The sequence below is a fragment of the Mirounga leonina genome, unplaced genomic scaffold, assembly GCF_011800145.1.
Source record: "Mirounga leonina isolate KUSES-001 unplaced genomic scaffold, KU_Mleo_1.0 Mir_242, whole genome shotgun sequence".
Taxonomy (NCBI): Eukaryota; Metazoa; Chordata; class Mammalia; order Carnivora; family Phocidae; genus Mirounga; species Mirounga leonina.
Window position 1 is genome coordinate 2036540 of NW_023270627.1, and position 13050 is coordinate 2049589.

The 13050-nt window shown below is 43.6% G+C and overlaps 1 protein-coding gene across 10 annotated transcripts in view; it reads right to left on the minus strand.

Annotated features, from left to right (window-relative positions):
- Positions 1-13050, minus strand: part of KIAA1217 (KIAA1217 ortholog) — a 287017-nt gene that overhangs the window by 55714 nt on the left and 218253 nt on the right. For all 10 annotated transcript variants that reach the window (XM_035029509.1, XM_035029510.1, XM_035029504.1 and 7 more), the window contains one exon: positions 7033-7865. In XM_035029509.1, the coding sequence (XP_034885400.1) occupies positions 7033-7865 (833 nt within the window). The remainder of the gene's footprint in view (positions 1-7032; positions 7866-13050) is intronic.

Consider the following 13050-nt stretch of genomic DNA (forward strand, 5'->3'; position numbering starts at 1 on the left):
GACCAGAATACAGTCCCAAGTCAGACATAAGGACACACAGTCTCTCAGATCCCAACAGCCAGATCCAATGGCCCTGCAGAATGGAGCCATGGACTGCTCTTATTTATAGAACTTCCCAGTTCACATCCATGTTCATTTAAGCAGATCCATCGAGAGGTCATACTACCATCCCCCTGTTACAGCGAAGGGCATGGAGGTTTAGCCGGGCAGGGGCTCTCCCAAGTACACACAGCGAGTTCACCTGCAAACCCCCCCATCTTGCGCTCCCTGCCTCACATAGTGACTCACCATCTGGGGAGAGGCGCTCCATTTCCCGGGAGACGAGAACCTTCACTCCCCAGAATGAGCCTACACCCTGGCTTGTGCAATCACCTATTTTGCATTTTCTTTCTCTTCCCCGAGGGTAATGTTTCATATTCATGCTCTGGAAGTGACATCGTGGATTTTGTACAGGTACAAACCAGTATGAATAGCCGTTCATTCATGTTCCAGCTACCTGACCAGGGGCGTCATTTACCTTCCAACAAGAGATGGTGTCGGAGGTGATGGAGAGATGGTCTCTTGAGTGGTCCTATGCGAGCTATGGAAATAAGCTCTCCACTCCCACCTGCTTTTGATCTGGAAAAACCTTAGTGTGAACTCAAAAGATACCGACTCAGGAGAAAGAAGGAAGACATTTCCTATAGTTGGCCTCCCTCGTGTCCTTTTGTATTTTGTCTTCTTAGATATTTGGGTTTACTGGAGGAGTTAGGGACATATTGTTTTTATTACAAAGACAGAGAAAATATTGAAACAGTTTGATAGTGAAAACATCATTCGGCTGGAGGAGCTCCAGACACTGGGCCTTTGGGAAATCTCCTGTCTGTTTCTCCTTTAAAGTGAGCGATTAGCACAATGGTCTCTAAGACCCCATCAGCTCTGAAGATGGCCGGGGAGGGAGAGGAAGTATTTGCTACTCATACCAGTTGGCCCTACATGAGTGTAGTGGGCAATACAGACTTTTGAAGACCCACAATTTTTGGAAGTTTGAATTAATGCTTAGACCTGGCAATATTTTTGAATCACTTCATTCGTGAAAAATAAAACTTGGAAAACTCAAGTAAAGACAAGTGTAAATCTCCGTCCCAAGAGAGGCTAAAACATGGCCTGGACATCATGAGGACCCAGGATTATCCAGCTCCTGGGCCATCGGGCTACTGAGAGGAACCCCATCTTCGGGCCGGGTGGTAACCACACAGACTCTACACTGAGCTGCTCTTGCTATAGTTCAAGGAGGCAGAACCCATCCCTAAACATTTATTCCTCTTCTCTTTGAAGAAGGCAAGGGAAGGGGATTATCTGAATCGCACAGTATTTAGGTTACTCTGGCTTTGCTGCTGGCTTCAGACCTAAGGCATTGGATTGACAGCACCTCGTGAATATTCAAAGGAGATACAGGGGTGCATTTTAATTTCATCTAATTAGTGACAGATGATGGCTTTCCCTTTTAAGAAACTGGTTTGTTTGAAGTAACACAGACCTTGTGGCATTCATTCCACCGGTATTTCCGATAGACTATCCCTTGTGGAAGAGCAGAGCTATCTTCATAAATTTGTCAGTTGGTTAAGTATCATGTTTACCAGTCAGCTCTTGCCTGAATCCGGCAGCCTAAGGAATGACACATGAATATTACTTGACCATAAAGCTAGATTCCCGGGCATGAAGTAATAATTCAATTTATCAGCAGTGATTTGACTTCTGAGACCAGCAGAGCATCATATCTAGGTTCCATGTGTATAGTACCAGAATGGCAGAAATACAGCAAATTTGGGATAGAGATCGGTCTGTCTTTCCAAATGACATCCTTTGATTTCATTGTGTATATCCCTTGAATTGTAGTCCATTCCGACAGTCTCATGAAAGCTCCCAGACCAGCGCAAGTTCGGGACAGGGCTCTTTTTTTTTCTGAATTCATAGCAATTACTGTCTGTATCACTTCTTTTGAATTAATTATGTACAAGCAGTCCCCAGATTATGACAGCCTTGTAATTGAAAAGTTTACTTGTACTTTCATTGTTTAGAACTTGGAATAAATGGTGGTTGGGTTTCCAGCTGGTCCACGGAAGCCTCTTCAACCTACAGTGTATTATTAGTGCAATCATTGTTCCTCATTGTTTTCAAGAAAAAACGTGTCCTGACTTTCCAGCTGGACGTGGAGATGTGGAGAACAGATCTCCCCCCTGGAGCTCCAGCCTCAGGGAAGGACACTTCCCCCCCTTAGTGACCTGGCATGGTGTCCTCCCTTCTCTTTGCTTCGCTAGGAGACGGTGACAAGAAGAGCATCCCTGGGCTTCACCCATGAATGAAATCCTACTGCTGTGGTTGTTCCTACGAAACAGCTGTTAGCCTGCATTTTTAGTTTAGAAGCTTCCTGTCCTTAACCATGGCATTGCTTATAGGTTTGTATCATGCTTTTAATGTTTTATGACTGTCTTCCCAGTTTATATCCCTTGTGCATGGGGACCACATCGAGGTTTCTCTTACGCTGTAAAGCATCCAGCCCACAGCTCAACACTTAAGAGGGGCTCAATAAACATTTATTGATTCATAATTAGAGCTACGTGGGAAAGCAGTTCAGACAAGAGCTGAACCAGTCAGGCACTGTTAGGCAGCAAAACGGATGACCTAGTAATGTCAGCGCTACCTGGTTAGGTAGCCCTGTCATCAATCATATAGCTCAGGCGCAGTTAAAAGGATGCCGTAATCCTGGCTTGTCTTTTTTCCTCCCGGACCCAAGAAGAAATGTCACTCTGACTGCTCTCCTGAAATGGATTTTAAAGGGGCTTTGATATTCTAAGCATTCTACCTTGGATCTTTAAGCCCAGCTAATTCTCTTCTCTGTTCACACTTAGTTTTATCCTCTCCACAGCCCCCACCTGCTTTATGTTCTTCCTGGGGGTACGCTTGACAATTTGCCTCCTTGCTTCTTTAGGTACAATCCTGGTCCTAGCCATCTCTCTGTACTGATCTCTGTTTAGCAGCATGTAGTAGAGTGTTTTGCTCAAAGTAGGAACACACAACTACTTACCATATGGAACATACGGCACTTAATTGTAATGAGTTGTTCCAGCCCATGAGGTAGATGTTATTATTATAATACCTATTTTACAGATAAGCGAACTGAGGCAGAGATTCAGTAACTTGTCAAAGGTCTCCACTGCTAGCAAGTGTTAGAACTGGGACTTGAACCCAGGCAGTCTGGCTTTGGAGTTCACGTTCATAAACACTGCACATTGCTGCCCCTCAATAAATGGTTGATCACAGATGGATTGAATCAAAGGTAATAATAGCAAGTTCTCAGAATAATGAAGTTGCTTTACCAAGAGGTGAAGGGCACAATTCGGGTAACGATTGTCAAGATCCATCTTTTAAGAATGTCACAATTTATATTATTTGAGTGTGGGGTACTCTTTCACTTCTCTACTTCATTAAGTAGAAAAAGTCCAAATTTCCTCTAGAGTGGTGCTTCTCAAACAGGAGCATTTGCATCTGCCCCCCACCACAGGGGGTGCATTTGACAATGTCTGGAGACATTTTGATTGTCATGACTAGGGCAGGGTTGGGGGCAGGTTGCTACCGGCATCTTAGTGGAGAAGAAGCTAGAGACACCACTAAACATACTTCAAAGCACAGGAGAGCCCCTCCGCCTGGCAAACAATAAATTATCCGGCCCAAAATATCAACAGGTGCAGAAGTTAAGAAACCTTGTTCTAGAAAGATCCCAAGTCTAACCACTTAGGAGGCCTCTGATGTGGCTCACTTTTGACTATACACTCAGAAAAGGAAAAAAAAAATCATTAATTTTAGGATAAAGCATTGTTTGAAAATCTTCAAAGGTCCGCCAGTCACTGTGAACATTTTTCAATGACATAAATCTGAATTTAGACTTTCATTCAGTCGATTGTTCAATCAAGGATGCATCCCACCCCTCAAAGCTACCAACAGAATTACATGTAATCCTCCTCCAGTAAGAAAGTGACTTGATGAACAACAGTAGCACGCAGGCTTCCTCCTGTATACAGAAGCTTCTTTCCTCTTCTGAGGGGCTTCTCTAAATTGGAGAATTCTTAGAAATTATGATGTGATCTCATATGGCTTTTCTTTCACCAGATAGAGGTGTCGAGGCAAGGCAAGAATTTGCTCTCCCCAGTGGACTCTTGACTCATTTGTGGAATTTAGCTATTGTAGATGTGGAATGATGTAAAAATATGGTCTCAGTTCAAGTTTACCATGTCTTAAACAACATTACATTAGGAGGAATCTGTTATACATCTGGAAAGGGAGCTATTAGTCACTTTGCAATGAGCATTCTTGAATTTCAATAAAGATATTTTACGTTATAGGATCCAAACTATAAATAGAAAGTAGCAAAACATAAATGTCCTAGATTTTTACAATTTTTAAGGGCTGTTTTATGTGCCATGAATAGAAATAACGATGCTATTTAATGAAGGAATTTTATAACCTAGGGAAGACAGAGCCTTACACACTGAGTCATCTGTCACACACTGTCCACCCCCCCACCCCCAGCACTCCCTCACAGCCACGTGGGGCATTCTCTTCTTGGGGTCCCAGCTGAAGGAAAACCATCTGGATAAAGCCACCTTCTCACTTGAGATCATTTTCTTTCTAGAAGCTCAGATATGAGAATTGCTATATTGAAAAAGTCAAAGTGGCTATAATCTGCTCCTTTAACCCCCAAATCGATGGCCATCTTGGGAGAAGAGCCCCACCATCCTCTATGTTCTACTATACACATGATTTTTTCCCAGATCGTCTATATATAATTTGTCATCACTAGATGCTTTGTGGAAACGTCTTTGTAAGACAAGAGAAGTCAAATGTGTTAGATCAAGGCACATGACTAAATACAAGGACCAAGATGAAATTACTTCATCTTTAACTTTTCATTTTCAAGTCAACAGAGTTGTTATAAAATCATGCTCCCTGCCCCCCCCCCCCCCCCCCCCCCCCCCCAAAGCTACTGTTGGAGGTTTCCTAAGTACAGATGGGAAAGAAAGAATTTTCCTCTCTGATTTCAAACATCCTGCAGTTATTCGGGCTATTTCTTCTGAACAGCACCTGAATCCAGCAGGGCCCAAAAGAAAGCTGTGCTACAGATTTCTTAGTCCCCCTCCTGCGTTTTTGTAGCTTCACATTTTAGATGTAAAATTTCACTTGAGAGTTTCATAGAAAAAGCATTCTCAAGATTTATTTGCTGTTTAATAGTATGAAAGGGCAACGGAAATTGGTTTGGCGCTTTATAGGGCTCCGCACTCAAAATGTAGACTTTTAGGGGTTGAACTCTTAAAACACACCGATTAACTGTATCTAATAACAGCAGAGGCGCAAACAATGGGCTCTGATTTTGTGCTTCAGTAATTGTTTCTGGCGCTCTCGTTTTGAAAAATTTTTCTTTGCCATAGTACTTGCATTCATTTTTCAGAAATAAAATCTATCAAAGATGCTCTTTCTTTCCCCATTGCTGCATACTGTGCTAATATACTAGCTGGGGCAGTTATATTTTAAATGGCCTGTATATATTTAGCAGCAAAATTATGCAAATGCTACCATGTTTATGACTGTAAATATCCTTCAGGAGCAGCTACTTAGCATCAAGTCCTGAAACAATTTCTTAAGAGTTCTGGTTGAAGTGCTCAGAATTCACCCCTAAATTTACTTCTCTGCTGGGTGAAGGTGTGGCTCACAGGTCTCCCTCATCAGGTAGAATATTACACAGTGGTAAAAAGTATGGATTCTTTGATATGGACATTCTATGCCACTTACTGGCTTTGTGACCTTGAGGAAGTACTTAACCTCTCTGAGCCTCAGTTTCTGCATCTGTAAACTAGGGATGATGAGGGGCACCTGGGTGGCAAAGTCGGTTGGGTGGCCAACTCTTGATTTGGCTCGGGTGATGATCTCAGGGTCCTGGGATCCAGCCCAGCGTTGGGCTCCGCGCTCAGCTGGGAGTCTGCTTCAGGATTCTCTCTCTTTCACCCTCTGCCCCTCCCCCCATGTGCTTGCTCTCTCTCTCTCAAATAAATAAATAAATCTTTAAAAAATCGGGATGATGATAGTATGTAGGTGATACTATCCTTTTGGCAAGAAATGGGGAATAGTGGTTCTAATAAAGTGCTGAGTCACTGAATATCCAGATCTTATTTCTTACATCCCTTCTGAATTCATAGATGACAACAGGTAAAATGCCTAACCTCTTTCAGACTCAGTTTCTTTAACTAGATTTTTATTATGTTGGCTTCTTTCAACCAATTTAGGCTAGATAAATTTCCTCTATCAAAATTAGCTCTCCTATTATTATATGAAATTTGGAGGGTCTTTAAAATGCACTGGGCTGGTAAGTTACACAAAAAAAGTGTGTATTAGAAAATAAATTTAAATACTCAGAGTGTCTCATTCCCTAGAAGATTTTTGCTGATCTCAGTTACCACTTCTGAGTGGGTATTAAATCTAAACCATCCTATTCTCATGCAAATTCATATTTATCACCCTAGATGACAGAGAGTGACACATTCTTTCCATTTCCCAAGGCCAGATGAGAAAGCAAAATTGCACTCTGTAAGGAAAAATACAAATTGCCATTTCAGACGTTAAAACTTGAACCACTCACTCCTTCTTTTCAGTGGCAGATCAATTATCATGAGCTCCTGATCTATTTGTCCAAATGTTTTCTGCTGATCACAATTTTCTTTCCTTTTGTTCGGATTTATACTAACGATGCCGCTGTTCGACCCACACTCTGCAGGCCCACACTGAGTGCAGTGTGTGTCTGCCCCCCCCTTGGCACGGGTACTGGCCTGCGCCACTTGACCCCCATGGATTCAAAAATTCTTTGCAGACCGGGATGGCCTTTGATCCTACTCTGTGGCTTCTCCATGCTGCCCGGGAGGCTGTTCCCTTGGTTTGACCCTGCAGATCAACCCTCAATCACTCACAGGCACAGACCACCCTGGGCTGCCCTCACCACCTTACCTGGTCTCTCTATCTTTGGGTATGGTAGCCGTGCTGTAGGCAAACACTTGCTTCTCAACTAGAGGAGGGCCGAAGTCCACAATGCTGGCTAATCCTGGAGTGGTCCGCGGCTTTTCAATATACACCAAGGTGCCTGGCTCCTTCTTGAAGGTCTGGCGGCTCGGGGAGGCCCGATCTGGCTGCAAGGTGTGAGGGGGCCCGTGGGCGTTATGGTGGGCGTGCAGGTCTACCATTCTCAGGTCGCTGACTCGGTGAGGAGAAGCGGGGGGTGTTTTGGAGCCCAGAGTGGGCAAGTGGCTTTCTGGATATTTCCTCGATTTCTGTCTGTACAGCGACTGCTCCATATGCATTTCCGCTTGCAAAGAAGGGTTGCAGTAAGCACTCGCCGAGCGGATTGCTGTGCGGTGATACGCAATGATGTGATCAGGGACATCTAGCGGGTGCCCGCCATGGGAAGAGGCTATGCTCATCCGTCCCTCGTGATAAAGGTAAGGATCAGTATAGAAGCCCTCATTCCGGTACATCGCAATGTTCTTGCCGCTCATGTCTTCATCTGGCTTTACATCTCTTCTTTCCAAAATGGCACTCGGGCTGGGTGAGATGGATCTGGAGACTGGCAGGCTGGAGAGTCTGTCCCTGGGGATGGTGGCGTTGCCAGGAACAATCATGGGGCGGGTGCCCCCGTAAGGAATTCTGGATGGGGAAGGAGGCATGGAATGGGGCACAGGAGTGGACGGTGGAGAATTTGGAATGGCATGGGGTGGATGAGCTGTGGATCCAGGTCGAGAGGCACCAGAGCCATCTCCTCTTGCATAAACAATTTCTCTCTGCATCTGAAAATAAAACAAGAAGTTAGAAAATCTACTTTGATATTCGTGTTTTTAGAGACGTCCCAGGGTGACAGTGTGGCTTTCCTGCGGCAGGAGGCTGAACGGCCCCTCCTTCGGCAGCATGTCCACACTCTGATCTTTGGAACCGATAACTACGTCACCTTCCATGGTCGGGGGGACTCTGCAGATACTCCTTTGTAAGAAGACTGAGCCAGGAAGATTATCCTGGATTATCCAGATGGACCCAATGCTACCAAGCTAACATGTGGAAGAGGAAGGAGGTGTGAGGACAGCAGCTGGGTCAGAGAGAGACTGAAAGATGCTCTACCACTGATGGTGAAGCTGGAGGAAGGGCCCAGGAGCCCAGGGATGCAGGTAGCTTCTAAAAGCTGGAAAAGGAAGGAAATGGACTCTCCCTGACAGCTTCCAGAGTGAGTGTGGTTACTGCCGACACCTTGATATTGGCCTGTCAAACCCACTCTGGACTCCTAACGCCTACAACTGTATGATACTGGTTTTAAGCCACTAAGTTTGTGGTCGTTTGTTACAGCAACCACAAGAAATACCCAACAAAGAGCTCGACACATTGTGAGATTTGGGGGAAAAATAGTGCAGGGGTTTAAAGTTTTCAGGTCATAGCTTCTCTGAGACACTCAATAAATGGGGGTCTAATGTATGAAAAGTGCCAAAATTTTATTTTCTAAAATTTCTCCTGGGCACATTTTCTAACATTAGCCCTGGAAAATAGTTAAAAACATCTTTCCCATCCTTCCAAGCAGATACAATCTAGAGACATGGCCAGGGAGGGTAAGAAGATGCATAGGGAAAACTTGGAGACAAGTTTCATTCATTCACCAACTCTTTACTTGAGCCTAGGAGAAACCAGCTTCAAGACATTGGGAGACAATAATGATCTGGGAGATAAGAATGCAATTGGAGGAAAAATTCATAGTGGGGAGGACAAGAGAGAAAAACGGGAAGGAAATCTCAGGCATGGTGGAGAGAGGGAAACCCGAGGAGCCTCTCTGGGGCTGCCATGTCATAAGGAGCCTGATGGAGTCATCTGTCATAAGCCAGCTACCTCTTGCCCAGGCAGCAGTGACTTCTGGGCTGTGTCATTAGCATCCAGTTCAAGAGAGTGAGGACTCCCACTGGGTCTTTCATTAGCTATCCTTTGGAAGAAACAATGGCTAAAGAATCAATGACTCAAGAATCACAGATACAGAGAACAAATAGGTGGGTGCCAGAGGCAGGATATTGGGGTTGGGTGAAATGGGTGAAAGGGATCAAAAGATATAACTTGCAGTTATAAAATAAAATGTCATAGGGATGTAATGTACAGCACGGTGACCTAATTAATAATACTGTATTATATATCTGAAAGTTGCTAGGGGAGTAGATTTTAAAGGTTCTCATCCCAAGAAAAAAATGTGTAACTATATATGGTGATGGATGTTAACTAGACTTAGGCGGTGATCATCCGCAATACATACACATATTAAATCATTATGTTGTACATCTGAAACTAATACAATGTTATATGTCAATTATATCTCAATAAAAAAAGAATCAAGTTAATGGGGCAAGGGGAAACTAATTTGCAATTACACTACTGTGTGCAGCAAGGGGCCGAATAAAGAAATACAGATTAATACAAAGTGTGACTATTTGATACTTTTTGTTTTGGTTAAAACCCAGGAGGGTAATAACTAACTCACTGAGATTCTCCAAATGGCTGCAGGAGAAAGGATGGGCAGCCCAGTCTTCAAGTTCTATTTGTGCTGTAACAGGAACCCACATTCCCATCCAGACTTTTGGGAGATGTGACAGACAGGGAGGGCATGAATGGTTGGGCGGGGGGAGGGGGGGTGAGGTAGGGGCATGAGAAGAGAGGAGGTGGGTTCAAATGGACAAAAACTGAAACAAGCAGTCAAGAGACCCATGGTGTGAGTGATGGGCAACAAGAAAAGAAAAAGAGGGGCAACAGGAGAAGGCTGAAAATGAAACAGCACCCAATGTTCTGAATACAAACCAATTCCTTACTTTATAAATTCATTCATTTAGTAAGCAATATTTACCATGCACTTGCTAAGAACCATGAATTTGATCTAGGATACAGTTCTGACCCCAAGTTCCTGCCCTTGAGAAGGTACATTCCTGTGTACATCTCTTAGATGCATGTAGGGGAAGAAGCCTCAGGAATCCCACAGCTTCCTTATCTTGTCTCTGGAAGACTCCAGAAGTGTAGAATCCCTAACCTGGGAGTTTTACAAATTACGGTGGATTTCATCATGGAAAAGACCAATTAAAAAAAAAAAATGCAAGCAAGATGCAAATACGTAGCAACCAAAAGGAAACCTTTCAGGGTGTTTTACCTGAGCACCATTGAATAGACTCCTGTCCCCTTGGGAGGCCAACTGTTTCCGGGTATTCCCAGAGTATGCATGCTCCTCACGCGCAGTTACAATTTTATCTTCACTAGCCCCACATCCCCAACACATGCACTCCCACAATAGCCTAATCTGTCCCCCCCTCTAAATCAAACTTGGGCCATCCTTAGGCTGTCACCTCTGGGACTCTCTCCCTATATCCTGGCTCTTGTGGATCCAAACCAAGGATGAGGGTCAAGATCGGGCCACAGGTGCATCTGCTCCACACAGCCCAGCCCACATGGTCGTCTCTCTGCTCACTCACTTGACACCCTCATGACTCAGATGTTCAGGCCTTAGACCAGGAGGGCAGTCCCAAGGTCAGCATGTGATGGTACACCTGATTCTCCTCCCACAATGGCTGAGCAACCATATGACAGAAGCTTTGCAGCAGATCTGCACAGATCCTCTACACACATCCTCTATTCCTTCCTATCTTCCACAAGGCAAGGCTCAGTGAAAAGAGATGTGGTGACAAGGCAGGGCTTCACAGAGCATAAAATACAAGAGGGACTGGCTTAGGTGGCAGCACATATCTGACCAAACTCCCCATGCCATCAGACCATGCAATGCAAGATTCAATCCAAACGAAGGTACAGATCAATTCATACAGATTCATACATGTGTATAAAGCATAACACAGTGCTCAAGGCAAATCAAGTGCAACAAATGGTAGGTATTATTGTCATTATTGATATCACTTAAAAAAAAAGGTTTCAGATGTCTAGAACCCACTTGGGATAGACAATAATCCAAACTGCTAGTCCTCTTTATCTGGCTTCAGATTACATCAGGATTTGGGGGATCCTGACCCCAATTAACACACAGTGAATGCCCCCCCCTTTTCTGGCAAAAGAGTAGGAAGACATATTAAGAATCTGAGTAGTACAGAACTGTCTAGAAGGATAAAGAATTAATGAAAGGGGAATGTAAAATTGATTTTAATTAATGAAAAGTTGAATACATTTCTTTTAAAATAACAGAGATGCCTGCATAGATATTAAAGGCTTGATGATGTGAAAAGAAATGGCTAGGAGGTACGTTATAGAACTTTTAAAATAAAACACAAAAAAATCTCATTGGACTTTCTTGATGTCGTGTATAGATGAATTCAGAAAGAAATGTAAGAATTAACAATAATTTTGATACACTGTGCAGTCATACGGGAATGCGGGCGATAGTCAAGATATTTAACATCCAGTAGCTAGTATTACATGGGTACCAACTGAGCAGAATGGGACTTCAGCCAACAAAGATGGATCCTAGCCGTACACAATCAGCATCATGTATCTGATGGTAATGCTGCTTATCAGCCTTTGCCTGGTCCACTTCAAACTAATCTTGCCATCACCCAACAGGGTCACTGAAAGAATCACCGTCCACCTGAGTCATCCACAATGGACATGAATGCAAGCATTCAGCTATGACAGAACAGGCAGATCTCCATCAATCTGAGTGACTTGGAGGTTGGAAGCCTTTGGAAGAATTCTTACCTTGCTTTGCCAAACTATGACTGACTTTCCAGGACTGAGTTTTAAAAAGAACCCATGATAATTTCATCCTCAGCTCTACAGAGAGCCCAGAAAGAGAATGACACGATGCTTCTATTATACAGTGGGAAAATGTTTTAAACCTACAACGACAGTGAACCTTTAAAATCTGAAAACCTCGGTTCATACACTAAAGGATATGGGTCGACCAAAGGCGGTCACTCTTAAAACGAGGCAGAAGGGATGGGAAGATGGAAGATGAAAAGAGAATCTTTTTCAAGTCTTCACTGTGATTTCCCAAGGAGACCACTTGCTATTCTAATAAAAAGTAGACTTCATTCATATACTCTGGGAGCTATTCACTGTCTCGTTGACAATTAGGATGATGATTAAGATTCTATGATACATAGTTTTTAGAAGTTTCAGCCTTATATGCTAGTGTTCTTCCCATGGAGATATCTTCCTGGAATCAGGCACCCACACAGTTTTGTTCTGTTTTGTTGTTTAACTGCTCTTTTTTTTGGCCAATGAGTACAGAAATGGCATTAAATGCATATTGAGTTCTTCCTGCACTAGTCCTCAAAGTCAGGCCTCTTAGGAGAAAATTAATATCTAACTTTAAAGGTAAAAGAAATTAGCAAAACACACACACACACACACCACACACAGTTCTTACCCACCTTAATATATCTGCCTCCCTTCTCCCACTAGTCTCTCTGATGTCACTAATCTCCATCATTTCTCTCAAAATATCTGGATATGTTATGTCACTCACACTTTTGTCCCAGAAGGTTTCAACACTAATGTTTTTACGTGAGCCTTGAAGAATTTCATTTTACAGCAAGAGAAACAGAACCTAAACCCAAGAATAAAGGTTCTTTTAACACCTTACCAGAATCCAACCCAGATCTCCATTTGCCTGTGCCTCGGCCCAGACAAAGAAAATGCTCACTATCTACACCAGACACAATGGCAACGTATGAACTAGACTGTTCTCTCTCATTCACCTACTTCGGTGGGCATGGTCTCTCCCTCCTACCATGACCGCCCAAACCCCTGCTCCCTCTTGGTTGAGCGCTTCCAGTTCTTGTAAACAGCAGAGTTTCTCCCGGAGCTCAGCACCGTGCCCCTGGCTGAGAGCCGTTCTCCCTGCCCACAGCACAGACCTCAGTAAGCTGTTTGGCCCATACTTCCTAGAGGCCAGATAAAATCTGGGGCAGTTTCAAATTAATTATCTGAAATCTGAGTTAGGAATCCTAACACATACCT